The sequence below is a fragment of the Stylophora pistillata genome, chromosome 3 (genome assembly GCF_964205215.1).
Source record: "Stylophora pistillata chromosome 3, jaStyPist1.2, whole genome shotgun sequence".
In the NCBI taxonomy this organism is placed as follows: domain Eukaryota; kingdom Metazoa; phylum Cnidaria; class Anthozoa; order Scleractinia; family Pocilloporidae; genus Stylophora; species Stylophora pistillata.
This window is the reverse complement of record NC_142521.1, coordinates 11,225,736-11,250,000: the sequence shown is the minus strand read 5'-3', so window position 1 is coordinate 11,250,000 and position 24,265 is coordinate 11,225,736. Positions and strand designations below refer to the sequence as shown.

Below are 24,265 nucleotides of genomic sequence, written 5' to 3'. Positions count from 1 at the left end.
GGATCACGATCAACATAAATGCCTTGTGGCTTAACTGACTAGGTGAATTGTTATTTTTTTTATTAATTATATGTTCATAGAAAATATGTTTTATATACCTAGGGACTATGCTATAATTTATTTTTTTTATAATGTCTTATTTTTACTATTTTGTTTCATGATATTTTTAGTCCTTTTTTATGTATTTATTATAATTTTATTATATACAGATTTTATACTATATATATGCACAACACACATTGGATGTGAGATGATAGATAGCCAACTCCTCGTTGGCTATAATCATCTCGAATCCAACAAGCACGGGTGGAATAATTGTTTTATTAAAAACGTTGAATTAAATTATTAAATTTTATTCAATTGTTTAGCTCCCTTTTAATTTTAAGCTGACGCGTGCGCTTACCATATTTGTAGATTATGGTATATTGGCTCATATACCATAATGGCTAAGCCAATAAAAAGTCTTGAATTGCATTATCCAATGATCCAGTTTTTAATAATACCAGATAGTCTTTTTAGTTTATCTGATCCATTATTTTGCATTTCAAATAAAGCTTATTATTATTAGAGTTAGGGAGTCTGAACTTCCTACAGAGAGGGACACTGCTTTCCTTTCGAGAACTGTGCATGCGCACCAACTATTCCAGTCGGTTGTGTCTTTGTTCCCAGTCTCTCTCTTAAATTAGATGGATTTCAGATGGTAACCACAGGTAGTAACTTTTAAAATGGGTTCAATTTCCGATAATCTAGCGAGAATCACCATCGTTCCTGGAGGAAATTGTTTTCCAAGGCTGCTACTAATATTTTCTCTCTTGTGCACTTAACTTTTGAAATCGTCACTCAACTTCGATTATATTTTGTAATTAACTCCTCAGATTAATTTGCTCTTTTGTTATAATTAACTTAGGTATAGGGCTTTACGTGATTTTAAAGGAGCGCTGCGGCTGCATAATAAAGCATAACTTGTTTGCACTTTCAATCAAAAATCGTAGAGAATTCAAAATCTGTAATAATGCTCTGTGCCAGAACAGAAGCCGAATGAAGCTATAAAATTCAAATCAGGGCTTACTTTCAAAACTAGAGCCGACTCCATTTGACAGCTACAAGATAATTTCTTAACAGTTGTCGCTCTCCTCCCTGGTTTTTGTAACTCAGAAATTTTCTTTGATGTTTGTGAGATCTTATGCTACAGTGAATTGAAAATATGCAGCAGACAAAGTGTTTTTCTATCCAGCGAAGAGTCTTGTCGAAGGATATGAGTCAATGTGGGCGACGAACTCGGCATTTGCTGTCAATCGTGTTTATTCAGTTAACAAACAACTCTTGATTTTTGTTTAAGGCTTTGTCAATCAATCAAAAGCGAACATTTACGGGCACAAAAGAGCAATGTGTTAATGTATTCGAGAAAATCAGGGACAGTGTAAACTTGTGCCTGGCTTCATTTCCGATACTGACATTCTTCGAGTATTAATCACCAAATGTTGAGTCTTGCACATTCCCAAACTGTGCGCGAACCAAGAAAAACTTCTTTGAATGTTCGCGCTTGTCCATTCAGAGTTGAACACACTTCTTGGCCTTTTTCCCATCGCAGTGGATAAGATCCAACAGCTCATTAATTTCTTGCGGCTACACGAAACATGAAGTTTGAAGAGGTTTACGAGATCAAGGAACTCATTGGGAAAGGGTCGTTTGCTGAAGTGAAGAAATGCGTCAATCGTAAGACACTACAGCTGTTCGCGGTCAAGGAAATTCATTATGAAGATGCAGAACATAGAGAGAAAGTAGAAAATGAGTCGGAGGTGAGAGTGTTATGAGAATTTGATGTTTTCTTCGCCCAAGAGATAAATACAGGTATCGACTTGAGAAATGGCATCAAAGAGGTGAATCTCAGTTGACGGATGATCGCACAATAATAGGCTATTTCTTAACTTAAACTTAAAACCTCGGTGGAATGCGGCGAAACTATCAACATATGTGCATCCTATTGTGTTGTTTATTTTAGCGCTAAAATACCGTGAGAAAGATTCTGTTTTTTTAGGCAGGTCTACAGTCGACAACCGACTCTGCTTTGGTGAGCTTTCGCCCATGGCCCAATGAAATAACTATGCGCACTTGATTAATGTTCTTTAAAAACTTGATCTTTTTTTGGCTGGACAGCTAATGAATCATAAATGTTTCTTGTAACATTTATGATGCAGGATTTGCTTTTTACACCAACATTTTTTAACCAAACATGTCTCGCGTCGCTTTTCCCAGAGTGGCGCTAAAAATATAACAACTCGAAATAATATAAAAACAAACGAAACATGACATTATTAAAACATCAAGAGAAGTCGCTTTTTCGTGCATGGTAAATAGTAAACTGAAAGTTCTCCACATATTTTCTGTTATTTTACTCAAGTTTTTTTTATTAATCGATTTGATTATAACTCGTGTTTTTAATTTAATTTTCTTTAGCGAGGCTGTGTAGATTTTCCTGTGAAGATAACGAAATATTGTCTAACGTTCTCGTCAAAAAAGATTAAAACATTTGGAAAATATAAATACGCGGAATTTAGGTGAAATGGCTCGGAAAAAACCGGGCAAATTATACTTATGGATTGCATGGATCCAGAGGCTAGCGCAAATAGATGAAGATGGTTTTAGTTAACAGAACGAAAAAGCTCACTGAGTTTTTTAAGTAAAATTAAAAAATTATTTGAATGTATGCAAACATATTATACCTCCACGCATTCAGAAATTTTGAGTCCAAAAGTTCCTTACAAGAAGATTTATCTTAAAGAGTTAACTGAATAGCCCGAATTGCATTTTACGTTCTCAATAGACGCACCCGTTGGCCTCACATGATACAATATTAGTTACAAAATGAGTGAAAGTAATCTTCAAGTAATTTTAACCCAATTAGCAGTAAACTCTCGGGTATGGTACTGATAATTGTGGGTTTGATTTTCCTATACCTTTGTAGGTTGAAACTTTTAATTATTTCTATTGTTCTTTTTTCACCACCTTAAACAGAAAACATTTATTGCTCGCAGCACAGATCTGTTTTCAAGGTGATCGTGCATCCATGACTGATACCTCCCTGTGGAATTTAATTCCGCGGTATCTTTGATGCAGTATTCAGATACAGCGTCCGGCCTGTCGGCTTAATACTGTACAGTCATATAATCTTTCTCATTTAGAGGATTACTCTTTAACTACCATAGCCTTTTCTGATCAGTCAGTTTGTAATGACTACAGCGAAAAAGCGGGGCCATCAAAAGAAAGATCGTGGATCTTGTTCTCTAGGATCTCTAATAAAAACAACGAGCTTCCACCACTAAATGGTTTACTCGTATCCTTTACAATTTTGTTTTTGTACTTCTCTGTTGACAGATCTTAGAAGAGTTGGATCACGTGAGTATAGTTCGTTTAGAGGAAGTGTTCTACGCTGATGGAAAAGTGCTCATGGTGCTGGAATACCTCCCTGGAGGAGATCTTTTCGATGGACTGGTGTCTAGACCTTTTTACAGCGAGAAAGACGCATGCGCTTGTGCCCAACAGATCATCAGAGCGCTACACTATTTGTCAAGGAAAGGAATTATTCACCGGGTGAGGATCATCATGATCTTAATTCTGATATGCTTTTGGACGAATCCTTATAAGTTAAACATTCAAATGAGAACAATAGTGTGAATTAGTTAGTAAGACAATTAAAACCTATTTACACTGGATGCCGGTAGAAACAAGAAACTTAATTCTCGTGGACGATTTCTCTCATGTGAAAATACCATGTAATACCGTTAGACTGCTGAAAGGAACTTAAGGAACAAAAATTACAATCTGAGTAAGGCGCCAGTAGAAATGTCGTGAACTTTCACAACATTCACAGTATGTTCCCAAGTGTAATCATTTCCCAATGAGCGCACAAAAGTTGTTAGATGCTGGAGTGGTTCTTTTTAAACTGTCCAGTGTGAGAAAACATTTACAATCTGAGTAAAGCGCCAGAAAAAATCTCATGAACTTTGACAACATTCCCAGTATGATCCAAAGTGTAATTGGCCAATGACTGCACAAATATTGTTGGATGCTGGAACGGGTCTTTTAAAAATGTCCAGTTTGAGGATTAATGCACAATATACATGACCCAACTCGACCCGACCCAGCCCTTCCTAGTTTTTCGCCGCTGCTCATGCGCCGCATACTACCGCGCTTCGTTTTACTACCTGGAGGCCTGGAACAGACTTCGAGGCATCGAGCTCTCAGTCAAGTTGTTGTCTTCTTATTTTGTAGGATTTAAAACCAGAGAATCTCTTGTTGGCCGAGAAACCAGAAGTGGACCGTCCACCAATTATCAAACTCACAGATTTCGGAATTGCAAAAAGGATACAAGGTGAAATATTGCTTTCATGAAATAGTAAAAAAAAAAAAAAAAAAAGAAAGTAGGCAGTGGTCTTATAACAATTTAGGAACGGATTATTCACCTATGCACGTTTGTTTTGCTCCACTGCGCTCTGAGATTAGTAAGACAAAATTCTTACGCCACTGCTGTTACTCTACCTGGATCAGCTAACCAAAACACCGTTCCCTCATTTGGTTAAAAATGCTTGATTAAACCTTCTTTCGTTAACTATTTTCATTGCTGGGTTATTGTTCTTATTAATTTATTCTTTTTGTATCACGATATTGAAAACCGCTGTAAATAAAAACGGAATGCAATCAGAACAAAGAGCCAATCACAAGTCAAAATAAATAGATGCGTATGGCCTAAAGCGCGGGAAAAAAGGGTGAGACCAAGTCAAAGTTGGTTTGACCTTTCATCTGATTGGTTAATGGGATGGTTTGCTAAACCAATCACAGACGGTTAAGAGGCAAAACTGAAGCAATCCCAGACTACTTTAAACATTCAATGAAATTTAGTGTATACTGTTGGTTAAAATGTCTCTTTAGACGGAAGACAAATGGTTGAGTGTCACGGCAGCGGCTCACCAATGTACCTTGCACCGGAGACTATATTAGAGAGGCCGGTCAGCGGTGCTGTGGACATTTGGGCCTGTGGTGTTATCCTTTATTTACTACTTGTAAGTATCAGGACCTGCAGAGATAACGCAGTGGTAGAGAATTTACACAATTGAAATTATAACAAAACCAAAGTAAAGCGCGCGCTCTGATTGGTCAATTTAGCGTCCCCCATTTGCCCATGGGTATACGCTGCTGACGTGAGCAAATGCAAAGACTACTTTTCCGCGCGCGCTTGTTTTTTTCTGGTCACGTAAGATTTGTTAAATAAAAGGGAACTCTTTAGCTACAATGTATCAATGTTATGTTATAAAACAAATGGTAAACACCACAGTGTACACTATTGAGTTATGGATGCACGCGGGAGGTTTGCTAAGTACTTAAGAAGCTAGAGTCGCTCGAGGCGATAGCCTCGAGCGACTCTTACGCTTCTTTCGTGCTTAGCAACCTCCCGCGGGCATCCATAACTCAATAGTGTACGCTGTGGTGTTTACCATTTGTTAATTAAAGTAGCAAGCTTTCAAGGCACTTGAAAATTGACCCAGCCTTTCATTTACGTTTTCATGACCCTCATTTACCTTCTATCTGTAAAAACACTGGGGAAAAATGAATTGGACCTTCATCCAGCCTGGATAAAAGAAAGTAAAAGATTTTTTGACATGCTTTCACAAAATGTTTCTTTTTTCATGTTATTAGGTTGGTTATCCTCCATTCTGGAATGAGAAAGTCGAGTTTCTCCTTCTTAGTATTCTACAAGGAAACTACTCGTTTCCTTCTCCATACTGGGACTCAGTCTCCGACTCGGCTAAGGATCTCATAAGCAAAATGGTAAGTGGGCTCATGCCAAACGTAATGTATATTTATGTGGGGTTATTCAAGACCCGGTCGTTCCGCTATTAAACAGTCCGTTAAAGATATATACATGTAAGCTTTCGAAATTTTTGCACGATATTCTGTCATTTTGTAATAACATCAGATCTTGATAACTGTGAAGTCTTGTATGTGACTGAGCCTTGAGCTTTGAATGGCAGAGCTCACCAGCAAGTTCTAAGAGCACAAAGTAGGGCAGAGTATAACGGGCGCGGAGAACATAAGTCGTCTGTTTTAAACATTATACTCATTCCAACATCTGATTTATTCTGAAAACTTTGCCATTTTTCAGTTGACAGTGAATCCCGAGGACAGAATAACAGCTTCTCAAGCGCTTCGTCACGACTGGATTTCTCAAGGTGATTTCGTCCCTTCTCTTCATAAGGAAACGACATTCGTCCGACTCACAGCCTTCAATGCAAGAAGAAAACTAAAGGGAGTGGTGTTAGGACTTATTGCCAGGAAAAGGTAAGTCGGAGGAGAAACTTTTGTTGTCTGCATACGCAATCTCCCTCACAGGCTAAGGTACTTAGACCCACAAGGACGGGGGGGTGGAGGATTTGATTTTGGGTAGGGGGATCACATAGTTTCAGGTGCTTTTCTTGTGTTTTAACGAATCTATTCCTCTTTTCAATGTTATGGAGAAATATTCGTTAAATAAAGTTTCACCCATCTCATTAGCCAGTTCCGAACAATAGTAAGTATCTTTCATCTGATTGGTTAATGGGGTGTTTTCCTAAACCAATCACAGATGGTTATAAGGAAAAAGTTATGCAATCCCAGGAGGCTTTGGACACTCAGTCGAAAATTAGTGTAAACGGTTGGTTCATATATTTCTTTAGCTGGAAGGAACATGGTTGACGATCTCTATTCCCCTTTTCAAAGTTGTAGAGAAATATTCGTCAGCTTAGATAGAATTTCACCCATCACACCAGTCAGGTCCGATCAGTAGTAAGCAGTTATACTTCATTAACATTATAACTCCGATGAGTGACCAAGGGAGAACTTCTCCTTGCAATATCAATCCAATATCAAGCAAAAAGTGACGAGAATAAAAACAAGTATCAGTCAGAGGATTCTAGTTGAACCAATACTAAATTCTCCGAAATAACAACATAACGACTGTATCGTTGATAGTATGGAGAAATTCTAATAAGATCTTGGGAGTGAAAGCGCTGAAGTTTTTTTCAATCATGTTCTCTACTGCAGGCTTACTTTCACACCTAACCAAAATGTAGTTCGTTTGACGCGGAAGGTTTCCTACACGCCTGACCCAGAACTTGAACACGAGGTGCAAGAAATGCTGTCAAATAAAGAACACGAAGAAGAAAGAAGACTTGATAAAATTGACGAAACTGTTAATGGAGGCGACAATGATGAAGCGAAATCGCCTAAGGAATATCATCTAACGGACTTGAAACCTAGAAGGTCGCGAATGTTCAGAAGTTCCGTTTACATTAAAGTAAAAGCTGGTGAAGGAAGAGCAAGAGATAGAGTAGGGAGAAGAATGTCTGATGATGATCCTTAGAGACCATACCATATATTTTTACGGACATAAAGTAATAGCTGAAGTATTTTTAAAATTGTAAACCCGGCCTCTCAGGTCGGTATTACGGCTAAAAACGTTCCTTGAACAAGGAGGGAGTCAACTTACAACTAAAAGGCCGTAGCAAACTACGTTGTTACGAACATTGTGGTACAAAGATATCATTTTCGTTTTTAACCTGGGAAAAAGGGTTATTATAATTAAGAACTGAGTGTATCATCACTTTTCTAAGAAAGGATTTCCATAAATTAAACGCAAATCAGTGAAAAGAGTTTGATTTCCGTGAGAAATGTATAGGTGATATGTACGAATGTTCAGTGTAGAGAAAGATAGATTTTGGAACGCCCTATTTGACTTTTAATGGAATAGGGTTTGAACGATTTGTTTCGTACAATTTCAACTCTCTTCTTTACCCAGTCTTCCCTTCCCACTATTCCTCCCCTGCACTTTCTATGTGTTTACCAGCGTCATAACCCATACGGGATGTTGGTCTGGCTCGTGATTTACAACCTACACTCATATATACTTTTATGTAAGTCACCATGCCAGAAACTCTCCCATTCTCATCTTGGTGAAATTGTAAGTAGATGATAATATTTTCCACACGTTTTGGGCCAGCTTTTCATCAGCGGAATTGTCGAGTTCATTAAATTGACTTCAAAGTTAGTATGCTGCATGGGTAAAAAAGAATAATTCAAAAACTTGTCGCGCATCAAAATTCAAGTTACGCAGATGATAACTGCAAAACAAAACTTACGTGCCTTCAGTTTTATTGATTGGTTTCTATTTCTGTTTTTTTTTTTTTTTTTTGAAGATTTCACTTTTCTCCTTTGAATGAGAATTGACTTAGTAACTTCTAACAACGGCGAATATCGATTGTTCAGCAAAAGCTTATGAAAAAACCTTGTTGACATGGAAACAAGATGCACTGTGACGCCATAAGACGACACCATGAGAAACGTGTGATACACGCGTAACCTCGTTCCCAGTCCTCTCTCTTCTTCTCTTAAGGGAAGGAGCCTGAGGACCCTGGGACACTAGGGCGCAATAATACTATGCAATAAGAGTGATATCACCTTGAAATTATCCCTCGATTTGTTTCTCCGAAATTGAAAGGAAACTGTTCGAAGCCGACCTACTTAGGTCGTTTTAATTAAAACCTGTGTAAATTTCTTCTCGAAAAATATTAACTACAGTATCGGAGCTTCAACAATCGGCCGATAAGCAGCAACAAGTACCTATCGTCCCAGCGAAAGTGAGCTGTTTATGCTGTTTAAAGTTTCATTGTATTTAACAAGTGAACCAAATCAAATATTATTTATTACTTCATTGTGAGTTGTGGTTTGACATATGGTTATTGAATGACTATTGAATTAGCTCGCTTTAACAACTCTGTCGGTAGCGCACGTTCCTGGCACCTCAAGAATCGAAATAGTAGAAAAATTGCGAACCACAGTTTGTATTTTGCCTCTCCTAGTTAAAAATAATGAATCAATAGTTATTCTTCGAGTTTACAATCTTGAATTAACCAGATTACATCATCATGATGCATGAATTTCATTTGAGACGGAGCGATTGAACTTAGAAACTGCAAACGCCGGCAAGTTATGGAATTCGTCTGCCAATTTGATGTTAGGGAAATCTTGGGCCAGGGATCTTTTAGTGAGGTGAAAAGATGCATTGATAAACGGACAAGACAAGCTTTTGCCGTGAAGGAAATAACCTGTGATACAGAGGAGCAGAAGGAGAGAATTGAACAAGAAATCCAGGTGAGCATCAGAAGCGGTAGAGAACCTCGGTGAGTTCGGGATCGATGCCTTTCTGTTCAGTATTTCAAGCGTTATCAGAAAAACTATAGGAAAGAGAATCGATTAGAATAAGGAAGGATAGCAAAAAATTATTATTTTGAGTCTTGAGAGTCCACGTAATTGTCATACGAGGTCAGTTATACCTGAAATGTTGGCTCTTCGCTCTGACAAATAGCTAACGCTCGAAACGTCAGCTTTGCAGTCTCTCTACGGTAGCCAATTCATATTATCAACTCTCTTAATAAAAAAAATCTTATAAAACCCCCACCGACGCAGCAACACAGTTTTTTTTTTTGCTGAAACTTACCCCCTTTATATTGAAGTGCTAGATAAATTTTGTGTTCAATTGTTGTACAAATTTTTTTTACCTATGTTTGCATATCGGTAATTATTAGGCCAGATTTCTTTGGGTTGAACAATGATCTTCAGTTCTCATTCTTTTGCGAACTCGTATGGCCTTCAGGTTTGCATTTGTTTTCAAATAAAATGCCTTGTATGGACCACAAACTTTAGAATTTAATGAGTTTAAAGCCATGACTTAACAAATGTTTTTCATTAAGTCTTATATATACCGAGGCCTTTCAAGAGGGAGCGAAGTAATACCTACAAACAAAATGACAAAGTCAGTTCATATATTATATCTTGGTTTGATGCGCGGCACCAAACCGGAAAATAATTCACAGATAAGTGCAAATTTCCGCATATACGGCTAAACTGTGTTTCAAACACTGCTAACTGATATGATGATTGGCAGGTACGTGCGAAATATCGGCAAAGTCAAACAGCGTGGAAACTTGGCCTCTTAAACTTGAGGGATCAATGCAGTCATTAAGAATTACGTCTAGCAAACCGGTAATTAAAATATTTTAAAAACATCTTCCTCTTTTATGTAAAAGAGCTCATTGTCACGAACTCGAGAGGATTCCAATTGCGTATGTAGGGCTTTGTGCGATTGTCACGTTTTTTATTGACGTCGAGTAAAAACCCACACCGCACATAAAATCAGGACAGAAACTGATGCTATGCTGAATTACTACAATGATTTATTTTTCGCTTCTTGGTGGCAAAACGCCAATGAGCGAGTTGGTCGGATCGACTTGAATTAAATGGTCTGTAGTGGGCGGCTTTCTCAGTAATAAGCACTATATACTTCAAACCTCAGTAAATATCATGAACTGACATTGATAACACTTCTTTCGGAAACTGATGACGCTGTACCGCTCAGAATCAGGAGTGGAAGACATTGTTTTAATTAAGACTGCTTAGAGGAAAGGTAGTATGAGGGGGGTGAATAGGGGTATGCAAATCCGCCGATCCGTTAGCCTATTCACCCCCCTCTAGTATTATCAAGAGACATATGTACGACGGATGCCGATTTTCAGGATTTTAGGAGAAGGAATGGAATCAAGGAGTAAACGAACACCCCCTCCCCTCCCTTGCCTCTAACACGTTTGTTTTGAACTTGACCTAAGAAGCCAACAGAATAGAATAAGACAGGAACAACTACAATGACTTCTCTGAGTTTGTTCTTGAGGATCGTTCCTGTTTCAAGCGGAGCCTTATATATGCATTTTTACATATATGATGCTATGGGATTGAACAGTTCCTCGTCTATCCAGTTTAGTGTTTCTCAACTCTTGTTTGTGACCGGAGAACCGTTGTGGCACACTGTAATCTAATTACTGCATACGTTTCAGTTTTAACCCTTTTTCAAGCCAAGCCTTCCAGAATGACAACCGTCAAATTTTCAAGTTTTGTTCCTTTTTACTTAAAACCGAATTTTTTCTTAGATTCTCCGAGAACTTAATCATCACAACATTCTTAAGCTTCATCACTGCTATCCTGCGTTTGACAAATATTACCTGGTCATGGAACTAGCGTGTGGAGGAGAGCTCTTCGAGGACCTGGTATCCAGAAATGCCTTCTCAGAGAGCACTGCACGCGAGGCGATGCTACAGCTGTTCACCGCTGTGGAGTACATACACGGGCTCAGAATTGTACACAGGGTATGCCAGTCTTATTTCAGTTTTCCGCCATTCATATCTTTAAACTCTTTCCTAAATCTTTTAAGTCGCGTGTATAGTGATGAAAGACCTTTTAAACAACAACTTTCCTTGCAGAATATCAGACCCGAAAAACTTATTCTTACCTGGAAGTCAGCGGAAAGTAACAACCATTTCCCCCCACTGAAGCTCGGCGGATTTGGTTTGGCCAAAAAACTGTCAGGTGTGAGAAACAAAAGCTGAAGCAGTTGATTACTCGAGACTCGTAGAGCTCACTACATAAGTAACGTGAAGGACAACTCTTGCCATAGTTTTACGGAATGGCTCCATCGAGCACTTTTTAATTGATTGTACGCCAAATCTCGGGGTCACTGTGTTTCCAGCTTATAACATTTCATTCAAGAGACTAGATAAACGTAATATTTGGATGCCTGAGTCCTTGACAGAAGCTGAATTCTTCAAAATTCGGTGCCCTTCCCCAGGTTCAGTCGACGTTCCTTTTTGAATGTCACTCGTGACGCTTACAGCGCATCTGTACTCTCGTAGATATTAAACCTTGCGTTTTCATACCGTAGTCTTCATAACTGATATGACGTCCAAATAGAAGCATGGTGTTCTGCTTTACTATTTATACGTTTTTTTTTGGCCTTTCAGAAAATTCCGACATAATTTCTTGTCCAATAGAAGGATCACCATTGTATCTTGCCCCCGAGACAGTTACTAGACAACCCATTGGCAGAGAAGTAGACATTTGGGCATGCGCTGTGATATTCTATACGATGTTGGTTAGTATTTAGACCTAAAAAGGGAGAAGAAGAGTGTAGTCAGCGTTGTTTGTATTTGAGAGATTTCATCTTGTATTGTTCTTTCTCTCTAAACTTTCGGTCCATAGTAGCAGGGCTTGTTAGTTCGACTAGAAAAAAACTCGTCTGTCATTTTAGAATGACCACTACAGATTTTGAGGAAATTTTTATCGATAAATTATGATTTTATGTACTTTTATGCCTTGACACTTCACAATTTGTACCATTTCTACGCCGCGTTAGACATACATTGAATTAAGATTGCTTTGATGTATAGATTTTCAACTGACAAATGTGATTCAGTTGCCCGGTTTTGTCCTTCGTATCTGGCTGATACTGCCATAAACATGTCTAAATCATAACATTTTCTTTCTGTAAAGGCTGGCTATCCTCCTTTCTGGAGCACAAATCGAGGTGAACTCTTCGGAGTTATTGCGCTTGGAAAATACAACTTTCCGGATCAAGAGTGGAAATCCATATCTGACAGTGCTAAGCGGCTGATAAAAAGCATGGTAAGAGATCTTGATGAATAAAGGCTGATAGTTTCTAAAGAAACTGTTTGGGGCTGCGTCGGTGGGGGTAACGAAATAATTTGAATATATCAACAAAGTTGAAATGGTAAATTTGCCATCGTTACGATTATAAAAGCTGACGTTTCGAGCTTTAGCCCTTAATCTTAACGGTGGCAAATTTACCATTTCAACTTTGTTGATATATTCAAATTATTAAGAGATCTTGATATGATCTTGATTCCAGCATTGTGGTCATTTATGCTATGATTACCACTAAAATTTTCTTGGACGGCTCGTCGGTCGTCGAATGCAACGATTACTGCTAAAGTTTCCTCCGATGGCTTGTCAGGCGGTGATTCATGCGATGATTACTACTGCCGGGTGATTAATGCTTAACTTCTTGACACACGCTCTTATACCTTTACCAATGTTTTTCTTCACAGCTCATGATCGATAGAAATGAACGAATAACAGCGGCAGAGCTTGTCAAAGATCCATGGATCCAAAATAGAAAGTTATCTACGGCTCATCGGAAGGGAACTCTGGATCACCTAAGTGCCTTTAACGCCAAGAGAAAGCTCAGGGGAGCTGTCTACACGATCTTTGCCATGAAGAGAATGATGGAAAACCCAGAACCTTTGCCTCTAACGAATGGTGTCAAATCATAGAATAAGATTATAAGGATAGTACGAGTACAGTATTCTAAACTTAAAGTATTTTCTCGCTGTAAATGGAAGTAGACTTTAAAAGTGATGTTATTAGTTGTTAGTTTGAAGATCTATGCTTTTGATAGCGTTCTGAACGTCTCTAGGTTTATGTCATTCTCTTGTGCATTCATTTTGGAAATACATGGAAATTACCAAGAAAGGTTCAATTTGCCCCCCCCGTCCCCCACAGATATCATTTAAGTTAATGTAAACACGCTATAGTCCAATTTAAAGTTTATTAAATTGAAAAATTTAGAAAAAAGAAAATCTTAGACATCTTATGTCTTCTCTCGCAAGGGGGGGTGAGGAAGGGATTTTTGAGGGGGGTAGAAGGGCTGTTGCCATATTAACATTTCACTAACATTTCCTTTGGGTTTTAAAGGAGTTATAAATTGTCGACACCTCCTGTTCTTTTCTTCACTTTTCCGTTTTATATTTCTTTCTATCCCAACATGGGAAATAGAAACACTTTCCGATATTTTGATCGGAAATGCAATCACAGATAGTTTATCATGTGTCTCTTTCAAACCAGTAGATGGCCAGATTTTTCTTCGTATCTAACGCCAGCTTGCAAAAGATACAACTTGCTGATTTGTGTACAGACGAACAAGAAGCACAAGATGTGGTATAACGTAAAGTAATCAGTTAGAAGAGAGACGGAAATTAAAGAAAATTTTTTAACTTCTTTAAGAATAAGTATTTATTTCCCCATCAAATAACCAGGGTTGTTGAAATAACAGGAAATAAAGCAAGAGAAGACTGGAGAAAAATAGCACGAAAGACCAACGATCCTCACGCCTGGTCTGCATATAAAAATTTTAAAGGCGAGGTTAAAAAAGATATATATGATCAGAGTTGCGGAGAGAGAATTTGTGTTGGAGCAGATTAAAAACAATAAAAACAACACGAACTCTATCTTGAAAACAATCCGTTCATGCATACCTAATAAGTTACCTACCTACACAAAGAACCTACAGTAAAGATAAAAAAAACTGTGGCAAATGAATTAAATTACTTTTTCGTAGGCATTGGCGATAATACAATCAAGAAAATCAGTGATTTAGCGTTAAAATTTAACTTTTAGCTCAACAACAATCCATTCATTCCGAGATCATTTGCATTATTAGATTAATTTACCTTTAATCCTGTAGAGTGCAAACAAGTACAAGCCCTTGTTAATTCGATAGCAACAAACAAGGCGCCTGGTAACGACAAAATTCCGGTAAGAGTTATCAAAGATTGCCTTCCCGCAATTCTGCCTTCTCTCACTTCCATCATTAACGCCTCGTTTACTAAACGACCAATACATTCCCAGATGCGTGGAAGCTAGCCGTGGTGACACCAGTTCTGAAAAGTGGAGATCAAAGGGTTGTGAGAGGGAAGCTTTTAATCACTTCACAACCTATCTAGTCTCAAAGGAGCGTTTAACATCAAAGCAAAGTGGGAATAAACAACACCACTCAACCGAGACTACACTGATTCACCCTACCGATCAAATACTGCGTGCTATTGACGACAAGCAATTAACTACAACTGTCCTCCTTGATATGAGCAAGGCCTTTGATAGCTCACGCCACGGCACTCTTTTGGCTAAACTCCAGGATGTCGGTGCATCTACAACTGCTTTACAGTGGTTCCGAAGTTATTTGTCATCACGTCACCAAGTTGTACGCATCAACTCTACTCTGTCAGATCGCATGCAAGTAAGAAATGGCGTACCTCAAGGAAGTATACTCGGCCCACTTTTGTTCAGAATTTACGTTAATGACTTGCCGTCAATCCCACAGTTCTGCTCCCCACAATGCTCTGTTGATGACACCAAACTTCTGTTATCCTTTGCACTCTACGAAGAGAGAGGGGCCAGAGATAAAATAAATCAGGATCTGCTTAAAATACGTCACGTTCAGCTCAGATCAATAGAGTTAAGCACTCTTTTGACAAACAGTGGCCAAAGGACTTTTTTTCTATAGAGCAGTTACTTTATGGAATTCCTTATCTAACTATCTTAAACTTTGTGAATCGGTTAATGTGTTTAAACACCGCCTTAGGTCTCGCCTCTTAAGTAACCTAAGCACTTCCGCTATTTAAGTCATTGCTCTATTTTAAGTCTGATACATAATTTTTAGCTTAATTGTATAATTAATTTTTACCTTAATTGTATTGCCTCTGAAAATCCTCTTGGGGGAAGTATGTATGTATGTATGTATGTATGTATGTATGTATGTATGTATGTATGTATGTATATGGATTTGTTATGCGACCTTGGATAAAATTGGCTATTCCCTAGGAGAAGTTGCATTTTAAACTAATCCAGTTCTTCGGGAATCAGGACTGAGTGAACCGAGTACCAATCTAATTAATTTGCATATTTCTTGAGAGTACCCGCAGAAACTGAGAACTAGTTAGCGGCAGAGGCCTATGGGTAATTCATTAAAACATGGCGGTTGAGTCCGTGCAAAACAAATTGTTTTGATTGCGTTAATTTGTGTCTATCTATGGGCTCATTTTCAGACTTAATTGCCTAATCCGAAGTTAATTCCTGATTGCAGCAAGAACGATTTGTATTTCTACGCGTAGTAAGATGAAGGAACGAGCAATCTAATCATCAAGATATCGGCGCGGTGTTAGATATTATTGGCACAAGGATCTGTTTAAAGGACATTCATTTATGAAACTGTGAAGTTAAGATGTACTTATTTTTGTTGATTGCTGATTCAGCTGAATAGTTAAAAGTGGATCAGGTCTTTACTGCAAGACTTGACAAACATGTCAGCTATTTCGTCGATTATTGCAGTCATTAAGAGACTTCCACGACTACCAGTCGTTCAACGTTGGACGTATTCTTTAGAAGTCACGAAGTCATTCTCTGGACATGTCAGTAGCAGAAGCGGAAGAAAAGCGAACGATATTTGGAGTCAAAGAATACCAACTGTTCTCTCGTATCGTGAACTCGCTAATCGTGGTAATATAGCTTTATTGCAGTCTTATTCGTGCATCAGACCTCATGCTCACTCGAACTTATTGAAAAGGAATACTCGTAATAGGCATAAAGAACCGTGGATGATGTCTGATGAGGAAGTTATGGATATAATAACGGAAAATGAATGTTCAGGTAAACTCCAGCACGGAATTGTAAGTAAATTTGAATCGAACTTGCTGCCATCTAATAATCCAACGGAGGATCGAAGGTTTGTGACCAAATTAAAGCAGGACAGAGGTGCCTTTCTGTTTGGTGTTCTGGATGGCCACGGCGGAAGCAGCTGTGCTCATAATGTTTCCCAACGTCTCTCAGACTATATAGGGCTGTCACTGCTTCCAAATGAAATTCTTTTGGGACCAAATTTGAAGAATTTTCTTTGCTCCGAGCACTTCATTCAGCCAAACTCCCCAAATAATTACAATTATAGGGAGGATCCTGTTTGCTACAAAAGCCTTAAAGCTTACTATTTGGAGTTGTGTAAGATACAGAAGAGACATGATGTCAGTGGAACCATGGCTCCTACTTTTTTGCACCTTCAGGAGACTCATGGTCACAAGACAGCCATTGTAGATGCAAAAGAGGAGCAAGTCTCTCAGACAATGGGGGCTCTCTCTAAAGCTTTTCTGAGACTAGATGAAGATTTGAGTTGTGAAGCAGTAATTGAAGGGGACAACAAAGAAGCACATGAACACAGATTAAAAGCAGCTACATCAGGAGCTTGTGCTTTGGTGGTATATGTAAAGGGAACTGAACTAACTGTGGCCAACTGTGGAGACTGTCGTGCGGTACTTGGTGTGAAGAGTGAGGACGGGCAGTGGTCGGCATTACAACTGTCTACCGATCATACTTCTCGTAAGTGTTATTTTGTTTTGTTGACAAGACCGCTATCCAGTCAGCTCACTGTTTTTTTGTCATAATGAGCTCTTAGCATAGTTTAGTGATTGGGAGAGTGCTAGACTGTGATGCTATTGCCTCACTATTCAATTAAAAGCTTTAAAATTTCATTATTTATCTCTGAGTGTATTTTTTTCTAGTCATTACCCATGTTCAATGTGTGAAGACCAGCTATAACTGGTTTGTACAGGTTAAACATTTCTTCAATCTGCAGAAATCCCTAAGAAAGTGATCCAAAATGAAACAATATCCCTGAAATAGAATTGTTTTCACCTCATAATCTACATGTACAGTAGAACCTGGATTATTTGGACTGGTTGGAACTAAACAAAATAGTCCAGATAATCAAGGGTCTGGATAACTGAGGGTCCAAATAATCAAGTATATGAATATTAATGAGGAACAAAAACTGATTAAGTTAAGAAAGTGACATTTAATCATGAAACAAAGCATTTACAAATTGTTTTGAAAAAAATGTCATCTGCATCTTCACTGTCTGTTGTAAGTACCTCCATGTGTGTGTATCAACAATTCAAATTAAAGAAAAATGTTGAAGTACATGTAAGTTACTCAAATGTTCTTCATTAGTTACGACACATGCAAGCGCTGCTTTTGCTTTTTGAAAGTGAAACAAGGTTGCCTTTACATCACTTTTCAACACCGTAGTTTTAAAAAGTATGTGTTATGGATCTTGATCACGACTAGTAAATATTTATGACAAAATAGGGACCAGAGAAAAAGTCTGGAATCTTTAATTGAGAAATCGGGATAATCAAGATCCAGATAATTGAGGTTCAACTGTACCTGCTTGTTACTTCTTGGTCATTTGTTTCAGTAAAAGGATTAAAGCCTTCGTTGCCTGAATGGAACACATTTGAACTCCATCAATAACTGGTTACATTCCATGATTAATATAGGACTTAACTCTTTAACTCCTAGAAGTGATTAACATGTAACTTCTCCCACACATTATCCAGTTAAGGTATTGAGAATACTCAATTTTATCGGGTGGAAGTTGTGCCCTTGATTGAACACCAAATTCTCATAACCAATTTACAAGAAAAGGTGTAGCAGCTAGAGGGGAGAATTTATTTATAATCAGATCTTGGGAGTTACAGGGTTAACTTTTCTAATGTTGTATAATGAAGAAGTTTATTGGATAGTGTATGAGATTTAGTCATGAACACCCTCCTACAGAGGAACCTCAATTTAACAAAGTGCCAAGGGACTGAATAAATTGCTTCGTTATATCGAGGTTCTGTGGCTTGCATTTTACTGTAACTTTAGCCGGGCTGAAACTAAAGTATCGTTCATTATACCAAAGATTATGTTATATAGAGGTTTGTTAAATCAAGGTTCCACTGTCGTATGAGCTGGTCACAGAAACTGATAGTTTTTAGCCTTTTGTGCGAACAGCTCCTCAATTGCAAACTACAGATGATCCACTAAACAATCTTGTTGTACAGTTTGTTTAACCCATATAACACTTTAATCCCAAGCAATGACTAGCATCCAATTTCTCTTTACAACATCACCCCTGAATCCCACATTAAGGTCAGGAGAATTAAGGAAATGATCACCAACTAAATAAGCTCTTGATTCTTAAACAATATCTCCTTGTCAGCACCTTAGAAAATTCATGGAGAACAGTATGGAGAATATGCGTATTGATGTAAAGGTGTAAAAGGTGTAAAGGGTGTAAACCCCCGAGGGTAACTAGCTTGTACCTGCAGGGCTCAACACTAACTTTTCAACTTACTAGCCAAGTGGCTAGTGACATCTTAGATGTTTTTAGATGTTACGACAATTGAAGTCTGTTTACTAGCCAAACTGGCTGGTGGAAATTGAAAACCACTCGCCAAAACTGAATTTCTACTAGTCTGTGGCTAGTGGGCTACCGTTAGTGTCGAGCCCTGACCTGTCATCTCTCATCAAGGTATTGTTGTTGAATCAAACATAAGCTCATGAAAACTAAAGAAATGATAACGATATTGTAAAGCTCTTGATTGTTAGCTAAATTTTCCTTGTTAGTGCCACAGGAAATGTATAGAAAACAGTTTAGGGAATATACATGCTGATATTAGTATGTAAAGATTCAATTCCTAGGCAATAGATGTTTTTAGTCTGTATTTTTAATGATTTCACATTTGCATTGTTAGGCAACCCAAGGGAAGTTCAACGAGTACTGAATGAACACCCAGCAGATGAAGCTTCCACTGTTCTCAGGTATGAAAGACTTTTAGGCCGCCTTGCTCCATTAAGAGCTTTTGGCGATGTGATGTTCAAATGGAGCAAAACAAAACAAGAGGAAGTGTTTAATCCAAAAGGAGATAAATCATTTGCTGATATGGCAGAATTTCTTACTCCACCCTACCTTGCTGCTGAACCAGAAGTGATGTCATACCAGCTACAACGTACAGACAAATTTCTTATTCTTGCCACTGATGGCTTGTGGGATATGCTTAGTAATGAAGAAGCTGTGGAATTTGTAAGAGATCATTTAGAAAAACAGAACTCAGATCCTGAAACCCCAGATCAGGAGCCAAGTTCGAATTTGAAAAATTCAGCCTCTTGTTTGATCAAGGAAGCCCTTGGCGGCGAAGATCACCTTTCTGTCAGTATGAGCTTAAGTCTACCATACCCTGATGTGCGCAGTTACCGAGATGACATCACAGTTACTGTGGTGCATTTTGATTGGAGCAATGTTGTGACAGAGTAGGCTTATGCTGAGGGACTGGGAACTGGGCTTCCATAAGGTTTAGTAATTGAAGACGTAATAGGTGCCAGATTGTACAATTTGAGGCAATATACCTGTAAGTGCTTTTCAAAAAGTTGTGCAAATATCTTGAATTTCACATTGATGACCTAATGCCCTTTAATGTTGAAGATTTGATAATTACTGACAGTAATCCTCCATTCTAGCTGCTATTCACTTCACTGTAAAATAGTGAAGTCAATTGTTTTCTCATTACCTGTTTGCGGGAGTTTTCTTTAAAGATGTTTGAAGAAGGTGCATCTTAATCACAAATTGGAGTGGAAAGGTTTAATAGGGAGGAGCTTAAAGATTCACAGGCAAGCCAAAATGGGTAATGGATTGAAATATATAGTGTGTGGAGATTGTTTTTTTTTTTTTTTTTAATGTAGTATTGATCTTGGAAATAGAGGGCAGTTCTTGTCATGCAAATATCTAAAGCTATCTCAAACTTAGTGACGCAGATTATTTAAGTATTCCTGACAGGTCGAATGTTCATTTGGAGTATAATGAAATACGGATGCACTTCAAAAAATTGAGAAAATCTTAATGATAAACTGTAACCAGCGTGAGCAGTTTTTGGCTCAAGGCAGTTAAAGATGTAAAATTACTTAATACAGTTAGGGAATGTGATTTTTTTTATGTAACTCATCTAGGCAGGCAAACAAATTCTTTCTGGCTTACAGATAGAATCTACACAGAAGAATTTTAAGTAATACATCTAACTGTAACTTTTATATTAAAGGAAGTAAAGAACAAAATCATAAAGGCAAAGGAGACACGAAATATTCTAGACTTGTTTATTTTGACATAGAAAATGTAAGAATTGTGGATTCATGTGCGTACAAGTGCTTCAAACTTGACCTAACAGTGAGTCTGTGTCAAAGTTTCAATTACATCAATAATTTTAAACATCTATCAATACAAAAGACTTCCCTTTGTGGCAAAATTGTTTAAAATCAATTGTCGAACAAATGGTCTTAATTTAATTACTTAGTGTGAGTATGACTCAATGATACAATTACATCCGTTAATTTACGAATGCTTCTCAATACAAAAGGATTCCTTACGTCACAAAAGCGTCTTAGAGGTCAACATCAACTGCCTTAGATGACTAGATCAATTAATTGAAACGATGGATTAATTTATGTATAAGATTAGCCTAGTCAATGTAACCTTAAAGCTATCACAGCTTTTAAACTTGACTCTCCGGAGACTGCTTAGCTTCTGATTTCGCTGAAATATGTAAGTGATTATTATTTTCACTGTCGAGAAAGAATGGTGGCGTTTCATCGGTACAAATTGCTGAATAAAGGAAACTTCCGCATAGTGTCCTACCATGTAACACACAGTCGAGCCTATTTTTACACGTGATTAAAATTGCGCCAACTTACAAAGTGTTGATAGCCAAGACAGCAAACTTTTTGCATTGTTGGGTTGTTTACTGTGCCCTATTTTACTACTTTAAGGTGCTGGGGCAGTCATTTAAAATCAATAAGAACACCCATTTCTTAGTGAGGTATGGTTACAAGAACACAGATTTTCCCGCGCTTTCCACCTGCTGCAATTTTGCGCTCTTTGATGCGAACCTCTCGCTGGTCCATTGCAAATTTTTCAATTTGTCATGGACCATATTCAGACTTTGCTAGGAAGCTTTTAGGAAAGCATGCCGAATGTAGAATAATGTGCACTCAATGTATATTTCTGTGACGCTCAAATATCAAATGGCAAATGTTACTAATTTTTTTATCCAGAAGTTGCGTGCGCAATAATCAAATGTCGTTTGATTTAACTGTCGCTATATTAACGTGACTCCATGAAGTGCATCTTTGCCTTTGCTTACTTTGAAATATTTTTTTTTAGTGTTGCCTATTTATCATGCCATCACACGATTGCTCTATTGCCTTCATAATTACCAATTATCGACACTGTCCAAGAAGTAACAACCCTGGACTTCTTTGTGCCCCTGTCATTTTTAGCGTCCAGGCGAAATGTTAGTCACTATCAAAAATCTACTAAAATTATCAGTATTTACAACGTACTTCGTCAAATTAGTGCTTGTCGACATGGGGTAAATCAATGGTTAACTTTATTGCATAAAGCGAAAAACTGAACTGCTGCCATTTTGATTAAAAATAATAAGGCCTTCGTTTTATAACCAAGCCTCTATGTGAGCGTTTTTAAAAGAGCTCGGCCGGAACCTACTGTTACTACGCTTGAAAAAGTCATAATGGCATGATAACAACACGGAAGTGTCTACAGATTTGTTTGTACTTCATTTAAAAACTGGTCGTACAGTTCATCATCGCCTGTCTCGTTTTGTATTTTATCGATCATGTCGAGAAGCATTTCGTCGCTTTTAACGACGTGTTTTTCGCTTTTCTTGACGAACGCCGTCAACTCGTCAAGGTGCTTGTCCAACGCCGACAGAGTACGAAAGACGCTTTGAGTGTCAGATCTTGTCGGGTGCAGTTCGTCTTCGTATTCCATTCGGCTTTGCTCGGTTTTCTCCGAGGCACTGTCGTCTTCCCTGTGCTTGTAATCCGAAGGCGAGAACGGGGGAGATGATGGAAAACCCGAAGACGGATTCACGAACGGGCTCTTGCTAGTTCCGATGCGATTTCGATTCAGACCCAAATTCTCTTTAAATCTGGATATGATGAATTCCACCATTTCGTACTCATTTTTTTGTTTGTCGTTAGAGGACTTGACCTCCGAAAAGGTGTCGTTTATGATCGCCATAAACATGTTCAGGAGGTAGAAGACGCTGAAGTACATGAAAGAGAAGAAGTAGATGGGTCCGAGCAGACGGTTTGCGCTTTGAAACTCATCATAGTCGAAATCGCCCAGAACGATACTCATTTGAGTTTCAAGAACGACGAGGAAGTTCCTAAACTTGTCGTTTTCAATACCAAACGCCAACCAAGCCATGGTTGCGTAGGCAATGTAAACGATCATGAAACTGATACAGAACATCCCAAGAGGCTTTGCAACTGCTCCTAGGGTTGATCCGATAAGTGCCATTCGCTTGTTAAATCTGAACAGTTTTAGGAATCGGAGAGTTACAAGGAACACAAGGACACCCATGATTACAGTAAGGGACTCGTCTGCGGCCCCGGCATATTGGAAGCTAACAAAATCCTTGGGGTTGTAGCGCAGCTTCATCAGATTCTTGTCTACTTCCCAGAGACGTGCAAAGTAGAGAATTACCATGGCAAACTCGCAAATGATCAGTGTCACCTCCATCCAGTTGAAAAAACCGCGGAAGTACGCCCTCCGTTGCTTGTACATCTGCTTCCCTTCGCGGTACATGAAATACAACATGAACAGAATCAAGAAAATCTGACATGCAAGAATGAAGTTGGCGAATGGCCCAACGTAACTGTACAACCTTGCCACCGCAAAGTGGGCGTATGGGAAACCCCCTCCTGTGGGCAGGAACTCAACGAACATGAAGGCTATGCCAAATAAGTTGGTATTAGCGTTGTACACGGTGAATTCCACGAACACTGAGCGGGTCTGTGGGTCTACCCAGTTATGTGAATGAAGATCAGCCACTACTGTGAGTGCCGTAGGGTAATCGTATCCCAATTCCGCGGGATATCCACCTCCATTGTATAGGGTCAATCGTCCCCAGAAAGGATACCCTCTGAGTTCTAATGCACTGTTATGCAACCAGCGGGAGGGACAAGAAACAATTGATCCGTCGGGTAGAATTGCAGAGTTCAATACATAGTAATTTTTAGCTGTGCTACCAGGCCTCTTCCGTTTTCTCTGCTGACGACCTGATGTAGAAGTGTAAACAGGTTCGATTGTACGACGGCGCCGAACTTTAGGTTGCTCTCCGAAGCCCTTAAGAATTTTATCTCCTTTACGAAAGGCAAATTGTTCTTGAACGCTTCTTTTGCGGCGAGATTTCACATCGCCGGCACTTTTGTTCAGAAACTTCCACCCTATGTCGTAATCTTCCGTGTCTTCATTAAGCAGTGAGTACTCTGCATAGCATTTATCAAAAAAAGACGTGAAGTGTTCGTCAACCTCACAGGAATCTGTTAAAGGAATAAAGCAAGACATTAATTTTTAACCATGCACTACACTTCAACATATACCTCAGTGCTGTGATCTGATTGGTGCGAGATATATACCCTAGTGCGGCGTTCTGAAAGGTGCGAGATACATACCCAAATGCGGCGATCTGATTGGTGTGGGAAAAATACCACTTGATACGCTAACATGAATGCATTTTTTTGTGGAACTGCCCACAAATATAATTGCCTGACAGGACGGGATTCAGCAGGGACATTTATCAGGATCTTTTACGACACGGTAGGAAAGAAAACGAGTTGGGCGAAAAGGGATACAAACTGATCACTTAAATTTGATTTATGAATT

General features: G+C 38.6%; 4 protein-coding genes and 1 long non-coding RNA gene across 9 annotated transcripts in view; 3 read left to right on the top strand and 2 right to left on the bottom strand.

Moving 5' to 3' along the window:
* Nucleotides 1-1,385: 1,385 nt before the first annotated feature.
* Nucleotides 1,386-7,686, top strand: LOC111321126 (calcium/calmodulin-dependent protein kinase type II delta chain). Its single transcript, XM_022923913.2, has 7 exons — nucleotides 1,386-1,799; nucleotides 3,376-3,591; nucleotides 4,273-4,372; nucleotides 4,930-5,060; nucleotides 5,695-5,826; nucleotides 6,161-6,336; nucleotides 7,078-7,686. The coding sequence occupies exons 1-7, from the start codon at nucleotides 1,638-1,640 to the stop codon at nucleotides 7,394-7,396; spliced, it is 1,236 nt and encodes a 411-aa protein (XP_022779648.1). The 5' UTR covers nucleotides 1,386-1,637; the 3' UTR covers nucleotides 7,397-7,686.
* Nucleotides 7,687-8,764: 1,078 nt separating this feature from the next.
* On the top strand, nucleotides 8,765-13,932 carry LOC111321127 (calcium/calmodulin-dependent protein kinase type II alpha chain). Of its 2 annotated transcripts, XM_088752395.1 has the most exons (7): nucleotides 9,050-9,183; nucleotides 9,977-10,074; nucleotides 11,013-11,228; nucleotides 11,343-11,448; nucleotides 11,880-12,010; nucleotides 12,409-12,540; nucleotides 12,984-13,932. In XM_088752395.1, exons 2-7 carry the CDS (start codon nucleotides 10,042-10,044, stop codon nucleotides 13,206-13,208), a joined length of 843 nt encoding a protein of 280 aa, XP_088608521.1. In that variant the 5' UTR covers nucleotides 9,050-9,183; nucleotides 9,977-10,041; the 3' UTR covers nucleotides 13,209-13,932. The 2 variants fall into 2 exon arrangements, with proteins under 2 accessions (XP_022779649.2, XP_088608521.1); XM_022923914.2 differs by lacking the exon at nucleotides 9,977-10,074 and having other exon boundaries at nucleotides 8,765-9,183.
* On the bottom strand, nucleotides 11,724-15,454 carry LOC111321128 (uncharacterized). 2 transcript variants are annotated; one of them, XR_015998498.1, is made up of 4 exons: nucleotides 15,398-15,454; nucleotides 14,967-15,090; nucleotides 14,385-14,594; nucleotides 11,724-12,024 (listed from the first exon to the last, which is right to left on the bottom strand). It is a non-coding gene; the product is annotated as an uncharacterized LOC111321128 (long non-coding RNA). The 2 variants fall into 2 exon arrangements; XR_002693937.2 differs by lacking the exon at nucleotides 15,398-15,454 and having other exon boundaries at nucleotides 14,967-15,097.
* Nucleotides 15,084-20,659, top strand: LOC111321125 (pyruvate dehydrogenase [acetyl-transferring]-phosphatase 1, mitochondrial). Its single transcript, XM_022923912.2, has 2 exons — nucleotides 15,084-17,079; nucleotides 19,281-20,659. The coding sequence occupies exons 1-2, from the start codon at nucleotides 16,014-16,016 to the stop codon at nucleotides 19,838-19,840; spliced, it is 1,626 nt and encodes a 541-aa protein (XP_022779647.2). The 5' UTR covers nucleotides 15,084-16,013; the 3' UTR covers nucleotides 19,841-20,659.
* The window catches only part of LOC111321123 (polycystin family receptor for egg jelly), a 39,725-nt gene continuing 36,119 nt past the window's right edge, over nucleotides 20,660-24,265 (bottom strand). For all 3 annotated transcript variants that reach the window (XM_088752392.1, XM_088752393.1, XM_088752394.1), the window contains one exon: nucleotides 20,660-23,922. In XM_088752392.1, the coding sequence (XP_088608518.1) occupies nucleotides 22,130-23,922 (1,793 nt within the window). In that variant the 3' untranslated portion in view covers nucleotides 20,660-22,129. The remainder of the gene's footprint in view (nucleotides 23,923-24,265) is intronic.

Excerpts from the sequence above, each read along its gene's own strand:
- LOC111321126 (XM_022923913.2), top strand. The coding sequence starts at position 1,638 with ATGAAGTTTGAAGAGGTTTACGAGATCAAGGAACTCATTGGGAAAGGG. Across the intron at positions 5,061-5,694 it reads TTATCCTTTATTTACTACTT|GTTGGTTATCCTCCATTCTG; the intron begins GTAAGTATCAGG and ends TCATGTTATTAG. Across the intron at positions 6,337-7,077 it reads GGACTTATTGCCAGGAAAAG|GCTTACTTTCACACCTAACC; the intron begins GTAAGTCGGAGG and ends TCTCTACTGCAG.
- LOC111321125 (XM_022923912.2), top strand. The coding sequence starts at position 16,014 with ATGTCAGCTATTTCGTCGATTATTGCAGTCATTAAGAGACTTCCACGA. Across the intron at positions 17,080-19,280 it reads GTCTACCGATCATACTTCTC|GCAACCCAAGGGAAGTTCAA; the intron begins GTAAGTGTTATT and ends TTGCATTGTTAG.
- LOC111321127 (XM_022923914.2), top strand. The coding sequence starts at position 9,022 with ATGGAATTCGTCTGCCAATTTGATGTTAGGGAAATCTTGGGCCAGGGA. Across the intron at positions 9,184-11,012 it reads GAATTGAACAAGAAATCCAG|ATTCTCCGAGAACTTAATCA; the intron begins GTGAGCATCAGA and ends ATTTTTTCTTAG. Across the intron at positions 11,449-11,879 it reads TTTGGCCAAAAAACTGTCAG|AAAATTCCGACATAATTTCT; the intron begins GTGTGAGAAACA and ends TTGGCCTTTCAG.